This window comes from Phaethon aethereus (assembly GCF_964289735.1).
Source record: "Phaethon aethereus genome assembly, chromosome: 3".
Taxonomy (NCBI): domain Eukaryota; kingdom Metazoa; phylum Chordata; class Aves; order Phaethontiformes; family Phaethontidae; genus Phaethon; species Phaethon aethereus.
This window is the reverse complement of record NC_138576.1, coordinates 116,243,977-116,270,251: the sequence shown is the minus strand read 5'-3', so window position 1 is coordinate 116,270,251 and position 26,275 is coordinate 116,243,977. Positions and strand designations below refer to the sequence as shown.

Here is a 26,275-nt window from a genome sequence, read left to right as displayed (position 1 = left end):
ACCACCACCTCCCTGGGCAGCCTAGTCCAATATTTGGCAACTCTTTCCGTGAAGAAATTTTTCCCAATATCTAGTCTAAACCTCCCCTGGCGCAACTGGAGGCCATTTCCTCTCATCCTATCGCTAGTTACTTGGGAGAAGAGACCAACACCCTCGTCGCCACAACCCCCTTTCAGGTAGTTGCAGAGAGCAAGAAGGTCTCCCCTCAGCCTCCTCTTCTCCAGACTAAACCACCCCTGTTCCCTCAGCCGCTCCTCACAAGACTTCTTCTCCAGACCCCTCACCAGCTTCGTTGCTCTTCTCTGGACACGCTCCAGCCACTCAATGTCCTTCTTGTAGTGAGGGGCCCAAAAAACCTTTAGGGGCCGGCCCAAGCGCCGTCGCCATCAGCCACCCACCAGAAGACAGAGACGGCCCTGGCCCCCAGGTGCATGGGCCCAACAGCACCCATCTCCCCTCCCTGTCGCCAGCAGGGAACATGCGTCTGCAGACTGGCTGCGCCCACGGGCCTTCACAGCCTTTCCCTCCACACGCAAGACGGGAAAAGCGATGCAGAAGCACCACTGCCACACCAGGCCACGCTCAGCCATGGCCTCAGCACCACCTGCACCTCCCCCGCCACACCGCACCAGATCCTTAGCTCCCATGGAGACACGGCACCCCTCACCGGTAGAAGTGCTCGAAGGTGTGGGCGAGCTCCAGGCCACTGACGACAACGAAGGGCTCCAGGATCTGCTGTAGCCGTTGCAGTGACCCTGCGCTGCCCGCAGCCCTGTGGAGCTCCTGGATCTGCCCATCAAGGTAGCGGGCAAACTGCTCACTCACCTGCAGAGGGACACAACTGGCTGTGGAGGGGGCTCACCGGGTGGCCGCAGGGCCAGGCTGAGGGAATGTCCATGTGGGAAGCAGCTGGGGCTGCCCCCTCTCAGGCAGGGGCCGAGGCCGCCCAGGCATTAGCTCGAGGCAGGAGCGTGACGGGGCCAGGGCCATGCCGTGACAGGCACCGCGCACCCACAGTTGGGCACCATCCAGGGCCGCTGCAGGGCAGGGCACTGTGGGTCGGTGGAGGGCCAGGACACTGCCCACCCAGAGCTCAGCCCGAGGCTGTGGGCCAGGGCAGCCTCCCCGGCCTGCGCCCAGGGCCGGTAGGGCTGGGGCCCCGCTGCTAGCACCACACCCCCTCGACTCACGTGCAGGCTGGTAAGGAAGGAGAGCTGCAGCAAAGCTCCTGCGAAGCCCTGGCCCAGGGCCAGCACAAAGGCAGCCTGCTGCCCAAAGAGCTCCTCCGTGGCGCCGCGCAGGCGCTGGTACAGCCCGCAGTATCGCTCCACAAGGTCCGGTGCCTGCCCTGCCGCCTCCAGGAACTGCTGCACCTGCGAGACGGCGCACAAGAAGGGTGAGCCCCGCAGTGGGGCGTGCCTGTCGCCTGCAGGAACATTCACAGCCCCCTGCCTCACTGCCGACACCAGCTGCCCGGGTCCCAGCCAGGGGCCAACTAGAGGCCCTGGTGCTGCTGCGGGCTACCGAGAACTTGCGGTGAGGTGCGAGCGTAGCCCCGAGGGGCTGTGGGGGCAGGACAGAAGTGCAGCAGCAGCCCAGCAGGAAATAAGTGGCCCAACACTGTACCTGTCTCCCGGCCTGCAGCAACAGCCTGGGCACAGGGCCAGGCTGACACCTGAGCCCCACCAGGGTGGCAAGCATGGCAGGGCTGTCCCCACATCCCTCCAGGCCCCACAGAGACCAGGTACAGCCCTGCACCCTCCCCACGCTCCCAGGGCACTGCCAGGCCCTGCTCCCCGCTACACCCACACAGTGTGGGCTCCCACATTGCCTCTCCGACCCCCACAGCCAGCCCTCCAAGCTCTACCTGCTGCTGCACCACGCCACGCCAGCACTGCGAGATGCCCCGCAGGCTGCTCGACTTCTCCACCACCGTCTTTGCAGCCCTGGCCGGCACCTCCTTGTTCTTCCCCTCCTTCCCACCTGCCAAGGGACAACCCTAGGCTCAGCGTGGCTCTGTGGGCAGGCTCCACACACTGACTGACAGCAACATCCCCATCTCCCTTGGCGGGAGCAGGGCAGAGGAGATGCACCCCACTGAGGGGGCACAGCCACAAGCATTCCCCGGCTCAGGAGCCTCCTGTGCCACAGAGGCCTCCGCAGCGGATCCCCACCGCTGCAGCCTGGCACTCTGGACCACCACCCTCCCAGTCCCACAGGAGGGCAGATCCTCGCTCACCAGCTACTCTTGCCTCCTCCAGCTCCTGGCTGCCGGGATCCACGTGCACCAGGAGCTGGGTCAGGCGCCGCACACGGGAACCAAAGACAGCACCACGGCTCGCAGCGCCACAGGGTGGCTCCATGCTCTCTAGGTACTCGCTCAGCAGCCAGGCCAGGGGGCTGATGCCATGGGGGTCTGCGAGGCCAGACAGGCTCAGAGCAGGGTGCCTCAGCCTGGGGCACGGCGCGGACAGGCCCGGGAGAGCGCAGTGTACCTGGGCTGGTGATGCTCTGCACCAAGGGGTTCACCAGGGCCTCCCAGCACGTCCTGCCCAATGCCCAGGCTGCCTCGTCATCAGGAAGGAAGCGGTCGGCGAAGCCCTGCTCATGCTGCAGCACCCGGTTCAGCCTGCAACAGCGACCAGGCAGCACACAGTGCTGCCAGGCACCTGCCGATGGCCAAGGGGACGCCCCCAGGAAAGCAGAGTGTGGCAGTCGCTCCCTGCCCTGCCACTTGCCAAGCATGACAGCTCAGCAGCCCCACTCATCCCCAGCAGCAAGGGCCCCTCACTGCCCCCGGGGCCTCCCTGCACTGGGCCTTGGGGCCCTCGCAGCCCCCACCGAACCGGGGGGCTGCGCGACATCTGTGGCCGCAAGATCCTGCCTGCGCCTGACTGACCTCCACCAGGTCAGGACGCACCCTGCGGGGCACCTCTCTGGTGGGCTAGCCATGCCCACATGCACAGATTAAACTTGGGGGACCCCAAGGTGGCCCTGGCCCTCTGGAACCGCTGGTGGCCACGGAGGAGCGAGGGCCCCTCCTTGTCCTGGCGCAATACCTCGCTGCTCCTCTTCTGGCCCTGCAGTCCCCTCATCAGCTGCCAGCACCAAACCCCCAGGCCCTGGGACACTGGGGACACAGCGATGCAGTCAGGAGACAACCCACCTGCCAAAGAGCTGCAGCAGTCGCCCCCGGTCCCGGCAGATCTCCTGGCACCAGGCATGAGCCCGAGCAGTGCAGGAGAGGAACGTCCGCCGGCACAGCTGCTCCTTGAAAATGGGCCAGAAAGTGGGCTTGGGGCCCAGCACCTCAATGCCACGCACACGTGTGTCAATGCCACCCTACGGGAGAGCGTGACCCTCAGCTCATGAGGCATGGCCCTGATGCCCCATGTTGCCAGCCCCCTGGCCCGGCCCCCTGCTCCCCTACCTGCTGGCACCGCTTCACCCGGATCTGAATGACGGGCCAGAAGCGGGTCATGTTCTCCAGCAGGATCACTCTGCTGTCTGAGGGCAGGATGGTCACCTGCAGGCAGATCGTGAGCCCTCGGCATGCCAGGCACTGAGTGTCAGCCACCCTGCATGCTCCTCTGGCCACCACCCATTAAAGCCATGGCCTCTGCCCCCCCAGCACGCCCTACGCGGACACAGGGCAACCCCCGCCAGGGTCCCCCCTTCTGGCTCACAGCCCCAGCACACCAGCCTGCTGCAGACTGTGCTGCAGGGCTGCCCATGCCCAAGTCTCCAGCACCTGCTGCCTACAGCCAGGAGGAGGCTCCCGCAGCACAGTTCCTGCCACCCCCACCTTCCTGTGGGGCATCTCCCAGGGCCCTGCACCAGGGCGAGACCTTCAGGGGACACAGCAAGGACCAGCCCGCCATTCCCATGGAGCCCCATGGCCTGAGCAGCCCGTGCGAGACTCACCGCATTGAGCTCAGTTCTGATGGTGGCAGGGCTGTCTCCCCCCAGCACCACGACACGGGCTGGCATGTAGCTGGAGTCCTCGCTGGCTACCAGCATGCTCATCTCCCTGAAGCACAGCAAACACAGTGCTGCCCAGCAGTCCTCACCTCCCTGCCCTGGCCCCTGATAGCCCCACGCACTGTTGCCCACATCCAGCAAGCCGCAGGACGGGGACCGCGGGGACAGGGCTTGCACAGATCCCCAAAGCCCTCTCCTCCCTGCACATCTGCTGGCCCTCCTGGCCCCAAGGCCCCTCAGCCCCCCTGGCCCAGCCCCACCTGACCACCACACCACACTGCATGTGGACAGTGATGAAGTGGGAGCCGGTGCTGCCATTCGACTCCCAGTAGGTCTTGGGGTTCCTGTCCGTGAGCTTGCTGGCCCGGTGGGGGTTGGAGGAGACCTGCACCTTCTCCCAACACTTGTCCTCCTTCACCTCCACGCTGGAGCCTGTGGGGAGAGCACATGGAGCCCACAGCCACCAGGCCAGCACGGGGCTCCAGCTCCTGCTCCCCACACTCACCTCGGCACAGGTTGCGCAGAAAGACGTCGAAGAATGGGATGCTGATGGGCTGGTGGCGCCGGCGGTGCTCCTCAATTTGCCCCAGGACCAGCTACGGGGTAGGGCAAGGCTCTTACTGGGAACGCTGGGTCCTCCTCCCCTCGCCCACCGCAGGGCTGCCCCTCAGTGCCAGGGACAGCTGGACGGCCCCCAAGACCCAGAGCCCCAGCACAGCTGGGCCTCCCCAGGCCCACCTGGATGCAGCCAGCCAAGATGCTAGTCGTCAGCTTCTTGTAGAGGCTGGCGTACTTCTCACAGTCAACCACCAGGTCGAGCAGGGCTGGCGCCAGTGACAGGGGCGTGCTGTGCTTGTCCAGGGCTTTGGACAGAGCTTCGCGGGTGCCCACACGGCACATGACCACCGCGCAGTCCTTGCTGATGGTGGCCAGGCGGTGCAGGAAGCCTACGACCCCCTGCACCACCTGCTGAGCAAGCAGCCATGAGCGGATGCACCGGCGCTAGGAACCCACCAGCACCCAGCAACAGGGGCCTGCAGTGCTCCATCCCCTTCCACCCCAACACCGCAGCAGCACCCGTGAGAGCCTGGCCAGGCACAGGGCTGGGCACGCCAGCCACTGGGACGTGGCCACAGCCAGGACAGCCTCTCCCCACCTCTCCCAGCACGTTGGCCACAATGAGGCCGGGCTGCTGCAGGCGGGGACCCCGCTTCACCAACACCAGGCCCAGCCTATGCACGGCACAGCCAGCAAAGCTGCCCCTGCCTGCTGGGAGTCCCGGGGCCCCCTCACCTCCCGGTCACTGCTGTGGGTACTCAGGGAGGACAAACAAGGCTCCACACACTCGTGCCAGGGCAGCACATCCTCCTGGTAACCGTCCAGGAACTTGTTCAGGATCCTGAGTGACGGAGGGGGCCCACTCAGGCCAGGGCACAAAGACAGCGGTGCCAGAGGCAGCCCTGCTTCCCTGCCACACCTGGAAGGCTGGCACCCCACAGGGACTGGCAGCCAAGGCTCTCCAGGCACCTTGGACACCCCACCAGCACCCAGGCACATGCTGCTCTGTCCCCACATGGCCCTGCGCCTCAGGGCACCCCAGTCAGCACCTGCATATGTGCTGGGGTGCACCTGCCCCTGGCAAAGAACAACAGCACCACAAACATGTGCTGTGTCCCCCCAGCATCACCACCAGCACATACACACCTGCTGCAGAGGCCCCGGACCCCCACCAAATCCCCCTGGACCCACCTGAGGATGCTCAGGCTCACAGCCTTCTCTGCCCCTAGCAGCTCAAAGCTGCGCAGCAGCAGCCTGAAGCATCTGTTGTCCTGCAGCAGCTGGGCCGCCTCGCCAGAGGGGACAGGGCCTTCACCGCAGAGCTGCCGCTCCAGGGCTGCCACCACATCCTTGGAGAAGGTGCCATCCCCCAGGCCGTCCAGAAGCATCCGCATGTCCCTCAGGTCCAGCGGGGCCTCTCTGCCTGCCACGACAAGGACACATGGGCCCAGCCCAGGCACTTGCTTGACAGGCGCCAGCAGGGTGCTCTGCCCTGGCAGGCAAGACAGCCCTGCCCGCTGCATCCGTGGGGCCATGGCAAGGCAGGGGGCAGGGGTAGGCAGGAGCCCGCTACCTGCCATCTCCGAGCCCAGGGGTAGCCGGTGCTCCGCCAGGCGGTTGATCGTGCTGAGGGCCAGCATTGCATGAGGGCAGCCGGTGCTCTGCCCATCCCACCAGCAGCTCTGCAGCACCCTGGGGAGATCACAGCTCGCCAGCTGCTCCGCCAGGCCCCGGTGGCTGTCGATCAGCATGTTCACCACCAGCAAGCCGTTCTGCACACCTGAGGAGCCCCTGCAGGGACAGAGCGATGCGGGCACCTTCCTCCCCCAAGCACAGAGCCTCCCCTGCTGCACCCACAAGCCACTTGCCTGCCTTGCCCACCCCCCACCATGCAGAGAGTCCCCCCACACCCAGCCGCTGTCCTCACTCTGCCCCTACCCTGGGACCCTCTGCATGGTGCTCATGGCGGCAGGGATGGCACTCAGCAGGCTCGCCGAGCCCTCGCTGGAGGCAGAGCCAATGCTGGCAAAGATCTCCCGCATCATCTGCGCGTCAGCATGGTTCAGGGGCAAGGGCTTCCCACTGGCACCTCCTGGCTCACCGGCCACAGCTCCCACCAGCACCTTCAGGGCCTGCAAGGTCAACAGCAGTCAGAAGGGCAGCGGGCATCTCTGCCATACCTGGGCGAGCCTGCACCCTGCCCACCCACCTACAGCATCCCCTCTGCCACACTCACCGCCAGGCCAGTCTGCTGCACCAGGGCAGAGGAGGCATGCTGCTGCATGCAAGCCAGCACAGCCCGCACACCGCCTTCTGTGGCAAACGGCACACGCCAGTCATATTTCGCCATCAGCACAGCCAGCAGTCGCAGCGTCACCGCCACCAGGGCCTTCTCTGCCACCTCAGTGCTCAGCAGCTCCACTGCCACCTTCACCAGCTTCTCCCTGCATGGGAAAGGACGCCTCAGGAGGAGCCTCCTGGCACTGTCGCTCTCACACCGGCACCCCAGGCCTTGCCAGCCACCTTCTCCCTGCCCACATGGCTCTACTACACCTGGGTCAGCCTCAGGAATGAGGCTGCCTGGGACAAAGGGACACAAAATCCACCTCTCTTCTGTTCTGGCTGAGCACGCAGGGACACACTGGCCTTCACACTTCCACTGACACCTCCCGCACTCCCACCTGCAGTACTGTCCCCCACCCCACCAACACAGCCCTCCCCCGCCAGCAGGAGGGCTGTGCAGCACCCCATCTCTCACCCGACACTCCTGGTCCCCAGCCTGCCCTGGGATTTGCTGACTTGCTGCTCCGGCTCAGGTTCCTCCTCCAGGATCTTCAGGATGCGCTTGAGCCCGGCTAAGCGCAACCCCACCTCTGAGCTGCTGCTCTGGATCACATCCACCATGGCTGCAATCTTGGCCAGCGAGCCCCTCTCACTCAGCCCCTCGGGGCTGCCCAACACTGGCAGGAGGGAGGCAGGGACACAAGTGTCAGGGCAGCAGTAACATCCCCAGCAACGCCTGGGGTGCCAGGCACCCACAAGCCCGCCTCCCTCCCCAGGCAACCTCCGAGCAGCTCACCTCCCATACCCTGCCCAGAGCCTTCCTCCATCAAGGCAACAGAGTTGTCTCCAGCACCATGCTTGTACCCCAGCATGTAGCAGGAAATTACCTTTGATCTGCTCCTCTGCCACCTCTGGGAAGAACAGCCCTTCCCTCTCAAGAAGCTCGCTGAACAGCTGAGAATCTGACTTTGCTGCTGCAGCAGGGGCTTGAGGCAGCACTGTGGCTGCAGAAAGGTCTTCCTTTGCTGCCTTGGCCATTTTGGCTTCAGGGCCAGTGCTGCTGCAGCTGGCACCCTCTGAGGACACCGCGGTGCTCCCCTCAGTATCCTGTTCGGCACCCCTACCGAGGAAGTATTTGGTGTAGATGTGGGAGCCGCGCAGGTCACGCTGAGTGCTGCCCTGGCACCGCTTCTCCAAGACCCACAGCACCTTCTGGGCCAGCTCCACAGGTACCGATAGCTGGAACAGGGCTTCTTCATCCACCTCCAAGAGCTGGGCAGATGCGGTCAAGTTAACCCTCACGGACCCACCACAGACCCCACACTCCTTGTGACAGCCAGTGCCAGAACAGACAGAAAGGCTGCAGGCTGCTGGAGGCCCCCAGGGCCATTCCCCAGTGCCGTCCTCCCCAGCTGTCCCCAACCCAACTATCACCAGCCCAGACCTCCCACCTGCACTCACCACCCAAGCCCAACCAGCAGAATCACTCCATGGGCTTGCCTCGCCTACCCAAACCTCGCTGGACACAGGGTCATGGGAGACTGCGTTTCCTCTCACCTCTCCTCACCCCTTTGCTGTGCCCACCTCCCCACACTTTCACCATCCCTGACTCACCCTCCTCCCATTTCAGTCCCACCCAGGCTGACCCTGCACAGCTCACGCTTACCATCTCCTCCTCTGGGCCCAGACCCTTCCCAAACATTCTCCCTCCCTCCCGTTTCCCCACTGCAGGCTCTGGCCCATACCTGCTCTCTCTGGTCCTGCTGGAGCAGACAGATGATGTCTTTCTGCTCCTGTGCTTCCAGCTTCTTCACAAAGAAGAGCAGCTCCCACCACTCGGCACGGCTCAGGGCCTCTGCAGCCTTGGTCGGCTGCTCCCCCAGGTAAGGCAGAGAGTACAGCCCCGCAAAGGGCTTGTGGAAAAATGGCTGCGCAACTGCAGGAAAGCAGAGCAAGGAAGGGCACTGTCAGCTCTGCCAAGTCCCCCATCCTCTGCTGCACACTCCACATTCCTCAGGGAAAGAGCTCATGTGGCCCATCTGGGCAGAAGAGGTCCCCACTGTCCCATGGGGAGTGAAAGGAAAGTGTGGGAAAGGGAGGTGACAGGAGGGCAGCAAGAGAAAGGGAACATGCTGGGAGGACACCCCAGAAGCTGCAGAGATGGGGATTACCATCTTCTCTTGAACCTCTTTGGGCTGTAGAACAGAAGAAGCATATGCTCAAAATGGGCACCTCTAGCTCACTGCTCCCCCAACCTGTACCCACAGTGCCTGGACCAGCCAGGGCAATGCACTCAGACACCCCCGCACCAGCAGAATGCACAGTGACAGCTTGCAAGTGCAGAAGGGGAAACAGAGCTGGCCCAAAACGCTAGAGTCGTCAATGGATGAGAAGCTAATTCTGCCATGACCTTCTCCCTTTGCCAAATGCCTCCTGATGGCTAACAGCAAATACTTATATAGGCAAAAGCAAAACAAGACTGCTCAGTTATCACGATCATTTTAGCTAATGCATCCAAAATGAAGAGTGGAAGGTCAAATCCGTTATGTATGTTAGCTATTTCCTAGGTAATTTAGAAATAAGAGCTGAATAACACTTGCTGATATCTGTTAAGCAACAAGTTACAGCTCTCTGCAAATGCAAAGTGGGAGACATTCACCACCTCAAGACTCAACAGAAAAGGGCCAAACTCACTCCAAGAGGCTCAAGCATGCTAAGAGCGACCAACAGTCAGTCAACAAGAACTAATTTATCCAACTGTCAAGATCCAAAGCAGAAAGCATCTACTTCTTCAATTCAATTTTTATGTGGGATATGATGAGTGGAAAGTTTTACACAGAAGTGAAACACAGCCCATGCTTCTACCAAAATCAGAGAGACCAAGAAAAACAGCAAAGTCTAACAAAGTTTGTTTTAACTTAGCCACTTCAAAGTGATGTGCAGTTAAGTTTTTAGTTACAAGAAGTAGAAGCCATTAAAGAAGCCATCTTTTCAACTGGCAATAAGAATATTTTTCAAGTGGATAATTAGCTGCTGATCTCATATATATTCTGTCTCTTGCAGCAGCTAAATCCAAATCACTCTACCAAAAAGATGTCCTACAAGATTGCAGGCATGATAAAAGTTACTTTAACAGATTTCCTGGGCCAGAGTCACGTCAGACGCTGAACAAGGGGTATCTGAAGTCTAGATTTTCCCTTTTATCTTCTCTCAGTACAAGGGCAATGTCAAAGGATTCTAGGAGATTCTGCAGATCTTTACGAAAACAGTGCATTTAATGCTCACTTTGCCCAAAACTGAGTGGTAAGAAGTGAAACAAATTGTTGGCACATTAATGCCTTTAAAAATCCACATCACTTATTTAAGGGGATCTGAGGGTCCCTAAAGCAGCTTCATCTCAGAGAGATACTACATTCTTATTTTGGCAGTTTGTTCTGTTACATTTCTGACAGTTGCAGTTTAAATAAAATTTTACGCTTTTATATCATGACAGAAGTCTATGATTCAAAAATACTCCATGCAACCACAAGCCATGTGACCAGTTCTACACGATCATACAAACCAAAAGCTCATAGTGCTTTCTAAATCCAACCTGCTAGTTGCTACATGCTTATCCATATAAAGTTCACCACTCAAAAATATGCCACAGCAGAATCAGAAAGAGATGATACAGCCACACACATGCAGCACATAATCTCACCTCTGTCTAGATTAAAGCTCTCTATCAGACTACATTTTTTTCCCTGAGCAGCAGTGTCTTCCCACTGGTCTCCAAAGCCAATAATCTCCAACATGTGCCAATGCATCCAGTAGGTCCGACCTGTTGACTGCCATAAAACCTGTGGGTGAAACAGATCTAGATTATCGTATTTGCTCACTCATTCAATCCTCATGCTACATTTGTCCTCCCATTTCCCAAATGCATGAAGATAGCAAGCACTGTTCAAGTACAAGACCACCTAATTCATATACAGGTTTCAACACACACATTGTCCAATTTTTAAGCATACCATCTTTATTAACTTGCTGCCCTGGTTGTATCTAGACCTTTATTTAAAAAAAAAACACCAGCTTTGCCTGCAACCACTACAGATCTCATGAAGCACAGCAGCATTGACAGGAGTGCATCTAGTTAAGCATGCCTGTTCCAAAAGTGCACAGCAGCATGTGCCTTGGGAGAAGCATACAAAGGAAGAACATAACCAACACTACCTTGAGGCAGATGAGCTCTATATAAAGGGTCTTGAGGCACAAACCACTTGGTGAATGCAAATGTGAAGAAAACTTCTACACCTTGGTCATTCACCAACCCTTCTCAGGCAGGTTTGGGGCTCTTGACAAGCATGTCTCAAACAAGGTAACTGTTTCCTGTGCTTTGTCCAAGTTGCCTCTCAAAAATCAAAAGGGATTTTTTTTATGGTTTCCCATATTGTAGTTTTACATTTAAGATAAGCAGAAGGAGGACCCAGCAACAGCAAGTACAACATGTCAATAACTTTTTAAAAACAGCAGAAAAACATATGGGATGCCTGATTCACTGAGCACTTACATCAGTGCTACTAGGACTCCATTGTGCTGCAGAGCTAAAGAAATAGATGCTGAGAGACTTTAAGAAAACAGTATATGGAAGGAAATAGAGTTAAACTCTACACACACCATGAATTAGTCTTCAATGAATCCCTGACCTAAACCAATTGTGCACCAAGTATCATCTCAAAGGGGTCAGGACTGAAGGACCAGACAAAACAGTGAAACTTTTTTTCTTCGGAGCAGCACAAAAGCAACAGAAAACAGAGCAACAAAGGAAACATGAGAGGAGGCAGGAGAGACTCATGATGGACTGGCACCTATCAAAAATGCACATGAATTTGCATTTTGTACACAGAAGACTGACAGAAAGCCTCATGCAAGATGAGCTGCAAAAGCAGAACTAATTAAAAAGGAAAGGATCAAAATTTTAACAAAAACCAGGCAGAAGCAGTTCTTGTAACTTGAACTGGCTAGTCACCAGCAGATAAACTGTCAATACAAAGCAGGTGTGATACTCAAGAAAAAGTAACACACATAAAAATCAAGTTTCCCTTCAAGATGACAAAAGCCCAGAAAAGCAACAACCATCAAGAGATGCCATTACAAAGATGATTTTGAGATGTCAGATTCCTGGTATCTCCCTGTGGGAAAAAACTCATTGAATGGTTTGACTCACAAGTTTCTCACATAACTCTGGGTGACTTCTACAGACACATACACAGATACGAACATAAAGAGCAGGGTAAAAATTAACACCCCCAAAGATTTCATGTACATTCCCAACTTCCTAGACAGTCTGGAGGGCAAGGAACACTAACAGCGGCAGAAATTAGGTACTTCCAAATATAACGGCCAACAAACTTCTTCACTGAATATTTACTACCATTTAGATCTGCTTTTGCTAGTAGTGTGAGCCTTACAGAAGACTGTTATTGAAAATAAGCCTGGATGGAGCAATTGCAGGTTCATTCAACCTAATTAAATAGAAAAATAGACAGGAGAAGGAACCAAATGGACAAAGGGAATGGAAGTTAACAGTACACTTCAGCTCACCAGTGAATAAAAAAACCCTCTGAAATTTATATCACAGACAACAGACAAAAAAAAAAAATCAAAAGATCTTGAATGTTCTTTCCAAGTGCCCACTTACATTAAGAGTAAAAGCAAGTACAAGCTTGTAAGAAATAGAAAACCAAATTTTAGAAAAACACAGATCCAAACCTTAAGGACAAAGAGAGAATCAGTAGGAAACATATTTCCGTTGCAATTTATCTTTATGGACTGGGTTATAAAAGACAAAAGTTTTATCAACCACTTAAAAATAAGAGTCAAAGCAGTTATTCAATTGCGGGGGCCTGCAGTGAAAAATCACTTATGCATGGTCCAAAACTAGAGGAGTATTTTACTTGAATATTGAGTAAACACAAAAGAAACCAAAGCAAACTCTTAATGTGTAGAGGGATACAAATCCAGAAGTTGCCACAACTGAGAAAGAAGCAAAATTCAGTTTGGAGGAGAGAGATGAAAGACATGCCAAGCAATCTACCAGAAGCACAGCTGGAAAGTGGGAAGGATTTAGGTTATTCAGTGGTGTTTCCATGTCACTGACAAACAGTAAAGCCAGTGCTTCTAATTTGAGAAAAAAAAAAATTGATTACATAAATCATCACTACAGCTTCACTACTTCGACTCAGTAGTATGCAAACCTTTAAAGTATGTTTTAGTGGAAAGAACAACTAAAAGTGTCCTTGATCTAAAAGTTCAAGATAAACAATAAATTTGAATTAACAGGTAAATCTGCTTAAGTTTCAATTCCAACACATTGATGCATTAGCTTTCTTTGCTGAAGTAACTGATTTTCTAGGTGAAAAAAAAAGATTGATTTCAATTGTCAGCTTCAGTAAGGCACAGGGCATCAAATGGTAAACTATTAAATGGGAGAAGTGATTAAGTAGAGGAACTGTGGGCAAGAAATCTGCTCAACAGAACTCAAGAACGTACAAGTATGAAGGGGAAAGAATGGGACTAGAAGAAAGTGCAAATGATGGGCAAGCCATATTTGCACAGCACATGTTGCCCTAACAGTTAAACTCTCCCAATATAAGCACATACTGGTAATATCCACCACCAAACAAGCAGATAAGGCTGGAAGCATCCTGCTTGCACACGCACATTTTGGAGCATTTTAAGCTGTTCGTTTAAATGACATCTGCAAGAAGTGCTCCAAAACTAGAAGGCAGTTAAGGAGCCTAGACCAATGTAAGTTAAAGTTACTGAAAGGTGACTGCAAAAATTCATCCTAAAACCAGTTCTCACTGAATAAACAGAAGAGTATCAGAAGCATGCAACTGACTGAGGAAAAAAAACCAAAAGAATATTCACACAATTTCCCTGTGCACAAGAAAGCAAAGAGACGCAAGAAAAGAAATATGTCAGTGTTCAGTGTTCTTAATTGGCTAATTTTTATTTGGCTGTAAATGAAAACAATGGCATTACACAAATAGAATGGGCTGTAGTCCAAGAAGGCTAGAGAATCTCATGCTTAACAAACGCCGAAAGTAGATTTAAAGGAGATGGTCTTCAAACATACAGAAGGTAAAGTCAAATTGTCTACTTCCTCTCTGGGAAGGCTGGTAATGAACTTAAGATTTGGAAAGAGCATTAGGAAGTCATGCATTTCTACATATACCAGAGTGAGGCTTTTCAGCTACTGATTTTTTAATATTAGCAACACAGAGCTTTGCACTAGCATGGCACTTAAGTCTATTTACAGGCCATCTATATCCACAGAAATCATCTTGAAGTAGAGAAGCCTTTGAGCATAGGCTGAAGCACAACCTGAAGTATGGATATGACCAACTGAAGTGGCCTCAGACTCCTTATTTATCATCTGCAAAACCAAAGTATGAACTTTTGCAGATTACTTGGGGGAAGAGAAAACAAAACAAAAACCAAACTCACAGTTACACACACTAACATGTGTGCAGTAGTTACAGTTTCTCATTTTACTGGTTACTCAGTTTAATTTAACAAAGATTCCATGAACTGAGTTGTAGCTTTGTTTGCAGCCAGCACAATGCTGGACTGAGCTGAGGACACGAGCAGAGACAGCCCTCTAGCTATGGATGACAGCCAGCTAAAGCTTGATTTTTAAGAGAACAGAAATTGTGCCTCTAGCTGCAGTGTTTGGGAAGCTCAAAAGCATGGCCAAAGTGCAAGATCAGCAGACAGCATGCAGAAATAACCCTACAATAGATTACAGTGACACACAAAGCCCACAAGCTCCCCACTGCATAGTCAAAATAAAATCTCAGCTTTCACTGAATGTGCCCAGCCTTCTGGACTAAGAAGAAAGTCTCAAGAAAAATGTCTAAGCAGAAGCAAACACCTCCCCATGCCCACAAAAAGGCTGGAACAGCACTCCCACACGCAGGCCTAAATCCAAGCTCTGCTGCTCCAGCACTGATCCATACAATAGCAGGATGTCCTCGGAGTGGCAAGAACTGAATGCCTTAGGCCAAGAATTAGATCAAACCAACAAAGGGAACCTTGTGGTCAGCATTTACTACAGGCTGCCAGATCAAGGGGAGCTTATTGACAAAGCCGCCTTACTCCAGCTTCAGGAGGGATTGTACAAGCAGGCTTTCATCCTGCTGGGGGACTTCAACCACCACACCTTCTTCACCCCCACATCTGATGGAAAAGTAACACGGTGAGCTGCAGGCAATCCAGGAGACTCCTGGAGTGCATGGAGGATAACTTCTTAGGCCAGGTAATAGACAGCCCTACCAGAGGGGATGTGTTACTGGACCCATTGGTCACCAATGCAAGCGAGCTAAATCACCGACACCAAGACTGGAGGCAGCCTGGGCTGCAGTCATCATGCACTGGTGGAGTTCACAGTCCTGAGGGATATGGGGCAGGCAAAGAGTAAAGTCAGAATTCTGAATTTTAGGAAAGCAAAATTCCAGCTGTTCAATGAGCTAGTCAATGGGATTCCCTGGGAAACTGTGCTCAGGGACAAGGGAGCAGAACAGAGCTGTCAGACCTTTAAGGATGCTTTCCATAGAGCACAAGAGCTCTTGATCCCCAGGAAAGGAAGGCAAGAGACTGGCACAGATGAGTCGAGACCTGCTGGCCAACCTAAAGGGCAAGAAGAAAATGCACAGGCAGTGGAAGCAGGGACACATATCGCAGGAATAGTACAGAGATGCTACCTGGTGGTGTAGGGATGAAGTCAAGAAGGCCAAGGTGCAGCTGGAACTGAACTTGGCAAGGGACACATAGACAGTGGGATCGAGTGCACCCTCAGCAAGTTTGCAGTAGATGACACCAAGCTGAGTGGTGGGGTTGACACACCTGAGGGACAGGAGGGACCTGGACAAGCTCAAGAAGTGGGCCTGTGTGAACTTCATGAGGTTCAACAAGGCCAAGTACAGGGTCCTGCACCTGGGTCAGAGCAAGCCCTGGTATCAATACAGGCTGGGGGATGAAGGGATCAAGAGCAGCCCTGCCAAGGAGGACTTGGGGGTACAGGTGGATGAGAAGCTGGACATGAGCTGGCAATGTGCACTTGCAGCCTAGAAGACCAACCGTAGCCTGGGCTGCATCAAAAGCAGCCAGCGAGTCGCAGGTCGAGGGAGATGATTCTGCTCCTCTACTCTGTGCTGGTCTAGTTGAAGATGTCCCTGCTCATTGCAGGGAGGTTGGACTAGATGACCCTTAAAGGTCCCTTCCAACTCAAACTATTCTATGATTCCTCCCCCTCCTCAAATACTGAGGCCTTTTTCCTGATCCCTGGCACAAACTTAGCAACTCAGCTGCAAATATGCAGCTCTAACAGCTCTTTTCAACATAAGTTCTCCCCACCCAAAGGGCATTTTTAAACAGAAACAGATCCCAGCATATACTCATAGATCAAAAGAAACAGCTATGTAGGCTGTGTCCAACCCAGTGAGAACAACAGTATGCCATAAGTACTGTCACCCACATATCAAGGCTTAAGACGTTCAAGCACCTTTTGCTGTGTTAGTCACTTATGCCAGCTAGTCTGTTCCTAAACCACACCCAAGATCAAACCAGGGCTAGGGCCTGTTCTGAGGAGGCAGGATATAGCCACCTGTTTTAGAGGATAAGAAATCTTAGCAGGACAGCCCATACTAAAGCAGACTAGCTTTCCTGAGGACCTGCACTTCCAACTCGGAAAGGTGACTTCTTTGCTAGGACAGATACAGACAGTGCCCTAATTACAATACACTTACTGTCCAACTTCCCGCACATGAAGACATCATTAGGAAATCGTCAGTCACCCCTGTCATTCCCCTCTGCCATCCCAGCCAGACTACTTCCACTAGTGACCTACCTGTACTGTGTGCATGCTATTAGTGGTCTGAAGAAACTCGCCTTCCTCCCCAGCGCTAACATCACCACAGTCCTCCAGCAAGCGCACTCTCATGCCGCGCACCAGGTTTGCCTGTAAGTACTCCACATATCCACTGCGGTCAGCGAAGTCTGATGGAGTCAGGAACGGAAGACCCTGCTTTTTGTGGGGATCATGATTTGAAGTAAGCATTTGGGCAGTAGTGCAGGCTGGGGTCTTGGGCTGGAAGATGGAGTGGGTGGTGCGAGGCCGCAGCTCCTGTTGGGGCAGCAGCTCTGGCTTGTGGTTGTGGTCCCAGCCCATCACGTGCACCAGCTCCAAGATGAGGTTTGCCATAGCCATGCTGAACTCAAACTCCTGCTTCACACGGCTCCTCTCCTCAGTGAGCAGGCTGGGCACACTGCAGTTCTGCTGCCCCCCTCCCTGCTCCATGCCACTGCTGAGCTTGTCCATGAGAGAAGTGACACACAGATAGCGCTTCACCAGGACGAACAGCAGTTTCCCAGGGATCTGCAACAAGCACTGCTGTCAGACTCTAGCCTGCAGAGTGCCTCCAGCCCCCAGCTCTCTCTCCAAGCCACCAGCTCATCCAGAGTCAGGCTCCTGGGATAGCTCTGACCAGCAGGCAGCAGCAGAGACCTCTCAGCCCACCCTCATTTCCCTGCTCAGAGACAAGTCTCTCCACATGCCTCTCCACCATCCTCCAGCCTCAAGCCAGGCCCAGATCCTATGCCAGCTCTCCCAAAACCCAGTCCTGCTCAGCTGCCCACTGCCAACTACCTTCCTGTCCCAAACAAGGACACCAGCTCTGGCCCTCCACTGTCACCCCGCCTGACCCCTAGAAGCCCACAGGTCCAGGACTGGCAGGGCCTGCCACTACCTGGGGAAGGTGAATCCCCTCAAAGGACATGCAGTGCTCTTCAGAAGACATCATCTCAGCAAACAGCTCCAGTAAGGTGTAGCGACCGTCAAAGTCTACGTGCTGCTCAATGCCATCCTGCTGGTTCAGGGACAGCAGGACATAGGCCCGGCTCCCTGCAACAACAACAGAAATCCTTGAGGCCCCCTAAAGATAACCCTCACCCCACCCTCTGTGCACAAAAGACTGGAAGGCAAGGAAGAGCTTTGCTGCTCAGTATAACCTAGAACCATGTTTTGTCCTTTAATCTGGATTGGCAACATTTTGCTCCACTGAATAACACTGCATTTTTTTCCACACCTAAAGCTGCAAGATTCCCCCAAAGCAGCAACCCCAAATAACTGACTCCAGAACAGGATTCCAGAGAAGAAGAAAAAAAAAAAAACCAAAAAAACCCCTCTAAGTTTTAACCTGTATCAGCCCCCCATCTGCCCCACTGGAGAGTCACATGAACTCCGGCACTAGGACAGGGAAAGACAGATCTCTCTGTGGGACACACCACCACTAGCAACCTTCCAGGCACATCACCACTAGCACACTTCCAGGCTGCATCAGTCACTTCCGAGCCATGGCAGCTCCTCTCAAATGAGAGGACTGGGCGAGGACCAGGCCTCTGCACACCAGGGCCTGAGGAAAGGCTCCCTGCCAAGAACAGGCCAGAGCATTTCCAATTGGCAGCATGCAGCAGACACACCCCAACACTCTGCCAAACCCTTTGGCATAAGTCCTCCTAACAGTTAATCAGCATCCCAGCTCAGGAACCCGCCACGGGAAAGAGCTCCCAAGTCTTAGAGCACCCCAGGCAACTACGACTGAGGAGACACTTGGAAGCTCCAGTCTGATTCTTCCCCTTTTGCCCACAAGCCCCAAGACAAGCTGCTTCCCAGGCATCCCACACCTACAAAAGGACTGGCACCCCTCAGCTGCCCAGCAGCACCTCCTCAGTGGCACTGAGCAGTAGTGGGCCCCACCTGCATCATGTGAAGCCAGGGCCCTCAGCATCTTGCCAGCACTGCGGCGGATTTGCTTCTCCTTGTGGCACAGCATCTTCATCAGCAAGTCAAGGGCTCCTGTCTCTTTGAAGGCACCCGCCAGCGAGCCAATGCTGGCATACGCACTCAGCACATGGATGGTGTTGAGGATGGAGGACTCGGGGGCCCCGGACTCAGCCATCTGCCGGCCAGCTCGCTGCACCAGGCTCCTGACATCAGCCTTCATCTCCAGCAGTGAGGCTTCATCCAGCGGTACATCTGCAGCGAACGGGCTGGCTGCCTTCTCCTCTTTCACCCACTGTCCTTCCAGCTTCCTCTTGCCCAGCAGCGCCGGGCAGCTGGCACAGACCTCTTCTGCAGACATCCACATGGAGATGTTCTCTGGCTTGGTCTCTGCAGCAGAGGCACTGCTGCCTCCCAGTGCTCTCTCTTCCAAGCTGACGATACTCCACTGGATCAGGTATTCGGGCTGGCCGTCGTGGCCTCGACGCTGCCGGAGCAGCTCCTCTGGGTAGGCCTGCAATTTGGGTCCCAGGTGCACAAGCAGGTTGCCATTATGCCTCTCATTCACCATGATGGGAAATGTGCCTGCAGAGACAGAGGGGAAGCAGAGGCAAGCTTTTATGTCCGAGCTGCATGTCAGGGAAAGCATGAGCAAGCACCTCAGTTGCTTGACAGTAGAAGTGGTTGAGGCACAGTTTTTGATTCCGAGATCCTGCACCCAAGATAAAGCTCTGAAGAAAACCCCATTTTGCAGAAGCTCACATCCCCCCTCCAAGAAAATGAGCCAGTGTTTCATATATAAATGCTGTATTATTTAATTATATTTATTATATATTATATTAATATAAATATAATTATATATTATTGTTAAATTAATATAAATCTATATATAATATTTATTATATATAATAAACCAGGGTTTATTACCTGTATTACAGGTGCATTACAAACCAGCATTTCTGGCACACACAGAAAGATGTTCTCCTCAAAAAACCCAAGGCAAAATGGGCCCATTCAGATCCTCTTATAAGACAGCAAATAACGACAGGAGACCTGGGTCCTGTTCTCACCTCTCCCACTGTCCGCAAAATGATCCTGCACAAGTTGCTGCTTCTGCACTTTTATCTTCCCTTTTTTATTCACCATTTATAACTGTTCAGACTGCAAGTTTACCTAGAGCTCAAGGCTTCAGGCAGACACTCTCTCTCACTGTGGAGCTGGGCCTAACTTGAGTCACCAGGCCCTGAAGAAAATAACCAGCAGTTTTGCAGATCAAGTTCATATACATCTGATCAGTCACTATCTAAAAGCCACTCAGTATTTCCTCCTTGGCCTCCTCACAGATATTCTTTGCCTTTTCAATGTTTAGTCAATGGGCAAATTCAACAAAATGAGAAGATTTCTACTCTCTGCTGCCTGATTGTTCTGCATATCTTAGGACTACAAAGAAGCAGCCATGACACTTCTCTGCTTTCATCTATGCAAAGAGAAGCATGAAATAATTCTCTAAGACTGAGTGCCAGCAATCAGCTGGCCAACTGTAGACAATACCACAAACAATGGACTGACTTCATTACTACAAAGGTTGCCAGATCAGAGCCTGACAATGAGGTTCTCAGAGGAGCTGAGGCAGGTGGTAATGGAAACACAGGTAATGGAAGAGGCCCTCTTGTCCCTTACACATACTAGCAAGAGAAGCAGTGAAGCAACATACTGTCCAGCTGTGAGTCATTCTTAAAAAAGGAGTTACATACATAGGAAATAGTCAATCCATAAACAACTGAAGAAGATACTGACTGTCAAAGACGATGACAGGCACATTAAAGATGTTCCCCAGGTACAGAAAGAAGAAGCCTGAACTCCCGAGAAATTCATAACTACCTTCAATTGTGCTTTCCTTGGAGTTTGCAGCAAGCCAGCTGGGAATCTTCTTGTAGCTCCTCTGTAATAAAAGAACCAAGTCATTCTCCTGTGCTTTGTAATAGTGTTTAGATGCTGCACCATAAGCCAAACAATTGTTTTCCCTAACTGTACTTGTACAGCGCACAAAAAAAACCCACCTCAAGAGGTTCATCTAAAATAAAAATCATAGTAAAGCAAAAGTCTCTGTGAAGCTTTAGCCTGTTTGATAACTTCACCTCGTCCCCACATTATGGAGTTTAACATAAATAACCTCTTTAGAGCAAGCTATCAGAAGGAGCCCAAAAGGATTTGTACCTAGGTAGGGAAGAATTTGGATTTAGGGCACCTGAAGAAGTAGCTGCAATGCATATGATGAGCGAGGCACACTAGAACCTATGATAACCCACAGCTAAATTGTTAAACTGCTTAAACACACGCACTACAGTAAGTTTCAGAGTTGTGGCAAATGAATACGCCAGCTATGATTCCAAGCCCATAAAGCACCACGGCACCTGGTTCAGAAGCACAGCCCAGCACATAGGCTGGCAGAGCATCGTACCACAGCCCCGGCAGGACAGGGCCGAAGGCCTGCCTGCACACGGAAATGAGCAGGGCCGCTAAAAACGATTTGCCTGGGCAATGGCCGCCGCGGAAACGACGGGGTTTCTTCCGGGCCGTTCCAGACACCTGAGCAAACCCTGCTCCACCTCCCGGCCTCTTCGCTCACCGCCGCCACCGCCCCAGGAGCCGCAGCGGGACAGGGGACAATGGGGCCCGGCGCCGGTGCACACGTAGGCGGCTCATCCCCCAGATCTACCCCGACACGGGCAAAAGGAGGCGCCCCCTCACGCGTCGGCCCCCTCCGGACATCCTCTCCCCACCCGTCGCCGTTGACAGTTCTCCTTCCGCACCGCTAACAGCCCGGGGCGACGACGCGGCCGAGACTCGCGGCCTCCGCCAAGGGCGGCCCGAAACGGTACCGACCCACCCGCTCCTCCACCGAGGCGAGAACCGGAAGCAGCACTGCAACCAGCACCTGCCGACGCCGCTGCAGCTCCCCGCTTCCGGGTCCCCGGCACGCACGGCCGTGGTCTAACGCCCACTACGGGTGGCGGCGAGGGCTACCAGAGCTCGCGGAAGGGGAGGGAGCGGGTGAAGTCGTCGTGTGCTCCGCGCCTGCGCTCTTCTGGCGCCCTGCACGCGCGGCTCGGGCAGCTTCCGCCGTTCCGCGGGCCGGAGCGTTTCGCTCGGCTCCGTGGGCCTTGGGGGTGCCGCCCCGCCCCGCGGCGTGCGTCTCCTTCGGGGGCAGCTTGACAGCCCGACCTCCTGCGGGGGACGCAGGCCCGGGCTGGCTCCTGAGGGCGGAGGGCTTGTTTATGGTGACACACTCCAACCGTGTGTCGCAGGGCCTCTGACCGCTTGTGCTGCCTGCACGCCAGAGATGGGTGTAAGGGACAGAAAAATAGGGAAGAAAGATACTATCTTCTGATTCTCCTAGCTAATATTAGAAACGAGAAAAAATTGAGGTTGGGAGCTGAAGACTGCGTCTTGCAAGAGCTCGAGGTGCTTGTGTTACACTGTGTGTTGGCATGGTTTCTCTGCTGGTTAATCAGCTTTGTTAAGGACTGTTGCAGGGTAGGTGAAAGGAGGGTTGTAAGCATATAACGTCAGCACTAACATTATTGCAAATGCAGTGTTAACCAAAAATTACAGCGCAGCAACTCTTCAGGCCTGGACTTCTGGAGTAACTTCAGCCCTGCGCCCTGCCCTCAATCCACCTTGTCTGGCTTGCTTCAGGGAGAACTGCACTCACTCTCAGCAGGTTTTGGGTTGTAACACTGCCCTACTCTCAATGTGCTAGAGAGGCAACTGAAGCCAGTTGCACACAAATTTGCCCTGTTTCCAGTTCTTCTCCTGCTTCGGTGTTATACTGATCTGTAATGCCTATACCATAAAATATAAATTCTTATCCTTTTCCCCTATTTCCCTTCCTTGACAGGCCTCACAGCAGTTAGCTACAATCCAGTAGGTGCAGGTTTCTATTGGTCTGTTAACATTTGTTTTAAATCATAAACAAACATTAAAATCAAAGGCTAAATGGATGAAAGTCTCTTTTCTTACTTGATCCTGGAGGAACTTCATATATGTGCCCAACTGCATTTCCACCCTCGGTACTAATGCAACTGATTAGACAATTTCCATGTTTTACAAGAGCAATCAGCAATTAATACAAATAATATAATTGCAACTAACTGTAGGGTGGATAAATCAGTGCAGTGCTGCATCAGTCTGTGGGAACCATCCTCTAAAGCTGTGGCATCAATGATGGACTGTAAATGTTCGGGTTTCCAAGCCATCCTCTTGATTTCTCTATTAGTACGTGTAACCTCTATTGATACTCCTCTTTCCAGAGTCCTGTGGATACACTTGAAATCTCTGTGTTTTCCATTAATATGTCATTTTCCTTCCCCATTATCTCCCAAGGGAGTTTTCTGTTAAAATTTAGAGGACTGAACTGGTATTTAGTTATATCATGCTTTGCTTTACAAGTCCCTTCATCTCCTGCAGAGATAAGCACAGTGTATTTGCACTACTGAAGGGGAAAATAACTTCTTAAATGCCACACAACTACATAAAAGCTGATACCACATGCACAACCATTGCTGTTTTCCTCTATTCTTGGCAGCTATTATTTTGTGCATGTACTGCAACACTGCTATGTTTAATGTCACAAACCCAAGGTGGTAATAATACTCTGCAGTGGGAAATGCAGCCTGGCTGGTAACGTCAGCTGGCAATGTCCCATAGCCAAAATTGTTACCAACAGTAAATGGCAGTGGCCAGCTAAGACACAGGCATCTTGTTTGTTACGATGAAAGGTTTTCTGTGGTATTCGTATGCCCTGCTTATGTCTTGGCTCTGCTGGTCTTGATACCATGCTTAGTCAGTCATTTATTCTAAAAATAAAGATTATGCCTGTGGTATCTTGCTCCATCTTAGGAGTTTCATATGTCATACACATACCCCTGTGCACAAGTAACCCCCCTGATATGGGCTTTGTGGTGCTGAATCATGAGGCATATCTGTGTAGGCATGCTGAACACGGGTCTGGCTGTGGTGGAACCCATGAAAGTGAAGCACCTCCCCTCCCAACAGGTAAAGCCATTTCAGCTGTGTTTTGTTCCTAAGCCCTTTCTGTACAATCTTCTCCTCTCCTGCTACACTGATATATATTTTCTCCAAATTGCACTGTGAGGAACGGTGCAGTCTGTCCACCGCACAGGCTTTTATCAGTGCTAAGCTTTCCTTACATCACGCTGGTACCTGCTCCAGGACCTGATGCTATGTAGAGGCTAGTAGTTGCATTCTTAGCTGGCATACTGTTGACTCAGCAGCACTGATGATTGTAACGAGCCTTTCTCCCTTTGGTTTCTTTCCTACCTTTAGGCACTTTACTGAGCCCCCATGTGCCCTTGACCTGGCTTCTAGTGGCCTACAGGCATCTGCCTTTGACCTGACTTTAAGTAATGCCTCTCCAGTTTGGACTTTGAATATTGCCATACCTTCTCATAGCAGTTTTCTGCAGGGAATTTAAAAGTCTTGGTGTTGGACCTCATAAAGACAACAGTTAAACTCCATTCTTAAAGACATCAGGTGTCCAAAAGTAATGGACTTGGAAAAGGGCAGAGGAAACCACCTCATTTTCATTCGAGACCTGGATCAGATGCCTGTCAATGTCAGAAGAAGCTGTTGTGCCTGCAGCCTTTTAAGTGGTTTATTTTAAAGCTTAGTTTGTTCTTTATCCAGAAGCCTAGGGATGGTATTGCATATATCAAACCACCATGTCTGGATGCTCTGAGATGCCAGATGCATGACATCTCCCATGATGACAGGGCCTTGGCCGGCATCCCTTATCTGTTGAGTCCCATATCAGGTAAACACTACCTTAACAGCAGCATCTTCATACAAAACTTTTATCTATCCTGGAAATATCTCCATCACTACTAAAAAAAAAAAAAAAAAAATCTCTGTCCTCCTTTGGTTTGTGGTAGTTAATAAATAAATATATAATCCACCTGGGGCCAGGCCTAGGGGCCATCTTTTCTTTGATGTTACAATGGCAAAAATTTGTCTTCCTAAGCCTTAGTTATTGCCCAATTACTCCATAAGCAACACGGGCTTTTGTTTGTTTGTCTTCCCTGTTGTTTTAACTCTTGCTTGAAGTCCTCTTGCTCCTCCCTGTTAACATCCATGAACTAGAACAATTATTTTTCTTTTCAAAAGTCCCCGTTCCTTCTCATTCCTGGGTTTTATTTCTCTTGACACCATGCCCTGCTCACCAACACTGTTCCCGAGCTTTCAGAACAGACAGCCCTCACAGCCCTGCTGTCCACCACAGGCCCCCTCTGGCCCACCCACTAGTTCAGCTGGTCAGGTCTCACATGTGCAGGAGGCAGTGGGGATGGAGACTTTTGCAAAGAGCCCCTCTTTGCCACATCATGCCCTGAGAGTGCCCCACCCTCCGCAGTACACAAACAGGTGCGGGAATCTGCCTCTGATCCCCATTCATTGGCCCTAAGGTGTGTGTCATCCCCTCCTGCAAAACATGGCCAAGATCCCAAATCTGTGCACAAAATGATAACATTTATTGAAAGAGTAATTTTTTAATACAAAAGAAAGCTCTGTACATAGTACTGTGATTACTTCCACATCCTTCCAGAAACACAACCCTGGAAACTGGAGGGAAAAAAAAAATAATAATCCCACACACACTTATGCGTACACACGCACGCGCGCACACACACACGCACACAACCCTCAAACCAGTAAAATGAACTAAAAATGTCACCACACAATAAATGCCATTTCATCCCTGATACACAAGTGTTCTTACAAGTCTGCACTTAAATAAAATACACCATTAGCGTTTAACCAGCAGTTGCCTTTGGGGAGCCAGGTAGGGGATGCAGTCAGACACCCTGTAGCAGCAGGAGCACTCCTGCCATCCTGGCCCAACAGCTCTGCTCCACAGTGCTAGCACAAGCAAAGCCAGGCCACAGTGATGTGCTGGGACAAAGGACAATGCAAACTCCAACCCCATCTTTCTCCCTGGATGAACTCCTAGGTACTCCCAGCCTTGTTTTGGAAGCATCACTGAGCAGCTTTCATACACCTAGCTAAGGGGCATGGCACAGCACTCACACATGCTCCAAGCTGCAGGGTACGCATCACTCTTAGAGCAAGGATACTAAGGGAAGGAAGCATGCAAGGTCACTCTCACCAGATGGGCCACCCCACTTCCCCACGAGCTCCTCCCAGGCTGCGTAACAGACCAAGGCCTGAGAGACCGTTCTGCAACCTTTTTGCACAGGGGGCTTGGAAGGGACCTGTCAGTACCTGTGCACAGGGGGAACTACAGCCCACATCATCAGCTAGCAGTTCAGGGGATGCTACCAGCACAGTGAGCAGGGAGCAGGGATCAGCCACTGCCGGCCACTCGCCACCCAGGGTGGAGTGGGGATGCCCACATCCCTCAGGCAGTCACAGGTAGCGCTGGTCCACAGCAAGAAGTGGTGGCAGAACAGTCGCAGGTCCCAGAACCAGAGGTAAACAGGGCAGCCATCAGAGAACCCAGCCCATCTCTGGCTCCAGAGCACACTGCAAGCCCCTTGCTCCTGTGCGATGGGTTTCCCACTTCTAGAGACCAGCCACTGCTTCACTTGGTTC

General features: G+C 52.7%; 1 protein-coding gene across 1 annotated transcript in view; it reads right to left on the bottom strand.

Moving 5' to 3' along the window:
• The window catches only part of CUL9 (cullin 9), a gene marked incomplete at both ends in the record, with an annotated part of 31,080 nt that extends 11,863 nt beyond the window's left edge, over positions 1-19,217 (bottom strand). Inside the window, 23 exons of the mRNA XM_081998233.1 lie at positions 668-825; positions 1,191-1,373; positions 1,868-1,983; positions 2,240-2,416; positions 2,496-2,629; positions 3,167-3,342; positions 3,431-3,526; positions 3,925-4,030; positions 4,242-4,413; positions 4,487-4,577; positions 4,720-4,950; positions 5,275-5,380; positions 5,731-5,962; positions 6,113-6,330; positions 6,478-6,671; positions 6,776-6,983; positions 7,298-7,499; positions 7,710-8,094; positions 8,568-8,758; positions 10,523-10,661; positions 16,715-17,242; positions 17,613-17,767; positions 18,623-19,217. Coding sequence (XP_081854359.1) covers positions 668-825; positions 1,191-1,373; positions 1,868-1,983; positions 2,240-2,416; positions 2,496-2,629; positions 3,167-3,342; positions 3,431-3,526; positions 3,925-4,030; positions 4,242-4,413; positions 4,487-4,577; positions 4,720-4,950; positions 5,275-5,380; positions 5,731-5,962; positions 6,113-6,330; positions 6,478-6,671; positions 6,776-6,983; positions 7,298-7,499; positions 7,710-8,094; positions 8,568-8,758; positions 10,523-10,661; positions 16,715-17,242; positions 17,613-17,767; positions 18,623-19,217 — 4,793 coding nt within the window. The remainder of the gene's footprint in view (positions 1-667; positions 826-1,190; positions 1,374-1,867; positions 1,984-2,239; positions 2,417-2,495; positions 2,630-3,166; positions 3,343-3,430; positions 3,527-3,924; positions 4,031-4,241; positions 4,414-4,486; positions 4,578-4,719; positions 4,951-5,274; positions 5,381-5,730; positions 5,963-6,112; positions 6,331-6,477; positions 6,672-6,775; positions 6,984-7,297; positions 7,500-7,709; positions 8,095-8,567; positions 8,759-10,522; positions 10,662-16,714; positions 17,243-17,612; positions 17,768-18,622) is intronic.
• Between the last annotated feature and the right edge of the window lie 7,058 nt (positions 19,218-26,275).